A 937-nucleotide genomic window follows, 5' to 3' on the forward strand; every position below is an offset into this window, starting at 1 on the left:
TTGAACGGCTTTATTATTTTTCAGTGAATCGAACGGAACTGTATTATCAACCAACTGGAACGAAATCAGCAAGAAGAAAACCGAGACACAACCACCGGCATGCATGGAATTCAAGAAATACGAAAAATAAGCATCATGAAATTATGAAAATATATATGAATGATTTATTGTGATCTAAAGAAATTTTTGTAACTCAGAAACGAATGTCTTCGATATCTCCACTTTCAGACTCTGTACTATTTCGACGTTCAGTGGGCAACTTTTCCCTGGATAAGTACAATCTTTCGTAATCATTGTGAGGCTCCGGATCAGACGGAGCAATAGAGGGACACGACGATTTGCTTTGGTCGAATACTTGCGAAAGAGATGGACGTTTCCTACTGCCCATTTCCATTTTTATCGTGTTGATCGTTTCAGTTTTGGCTACTCTCCCGGCAATGTTTTCAATCCATTTTTCAGTTTGTGCTCTGTCATGACACCACTTCTCTTGAATTTGTCCCTGAAACAACTTATATCAAATTAATGCACTAAGATTGTAGATCAGGCTCACTTGTATATATGACTCAATATCTTCAGCAGTTTTTCTAACCTCTTCATATGACATCGCTGCTAATTCGCGATCTTCGACGGAAACTGATTGCACTTCTGTGAAATCTAGTTGTTCGTCAGGATGAACTACTGCAGAAAGACATGGAGAGTAGCTCAACGGGACCGGTGGAGCTCGGCTAGGAGGTGGTGGAAGAGACCGATCATCTCCCAAATGTATTTCAACATTGCATTGAGCAGATGCAGAGTTTGAAGGCAACTGTACTGCTGGAGCAAATGTAATCGTATCGTATTTCTGACTTCCTTGAGGTTGAAGTGTAGATTCTGATCGATTACGAGTTGGAATTGGCGGAGAAAATAGTTGCTCAACACTTGTAGACTGAAAAAAGGA

The 937-nt window shown here is 40.2% G+C and overlaps 1 protein-coding gene across 1 annotated transcript in view; it reads right to left on the reverse strand.

Moving 5' to 3' along the window:
• Window positions 1-193: 193 nt before the first annotated feature.
• CBG20348 overlaps window positions 194-937 on the reverse strand; it is a gene marked incomplete at both ends in the record, with an annotated part of 2,008 nt that continues 1,264 nt past the window's right edge. Inside the window, 2 exons of the mRNA XM_002646465.1 lie at window positions 194-499; window positions 551-925. Coding sequence (XP_002646511.1) covers window positions 194-499; window positions 551-925 — 681 coding nt within the window. The remainder of the gene's footprint in view (window positions 500-550; window positions 926-937) is intronic.

Source organism: Caenorhabditis briggsae (genome assembly GCF_000004555.2).
Source record: "Caenorhabditis briggsae complete genome, chrI, whole genome shotgun sequence".
In the NCBI taxonomy this organism is placed as follows: domain Eukaryota; kingdom Metazoa; phylum Nematoda; class Chromadorea; order Rhabditida; family Rhabditidae; genus Caenorhabditis; species Caenorhabditis briggsae.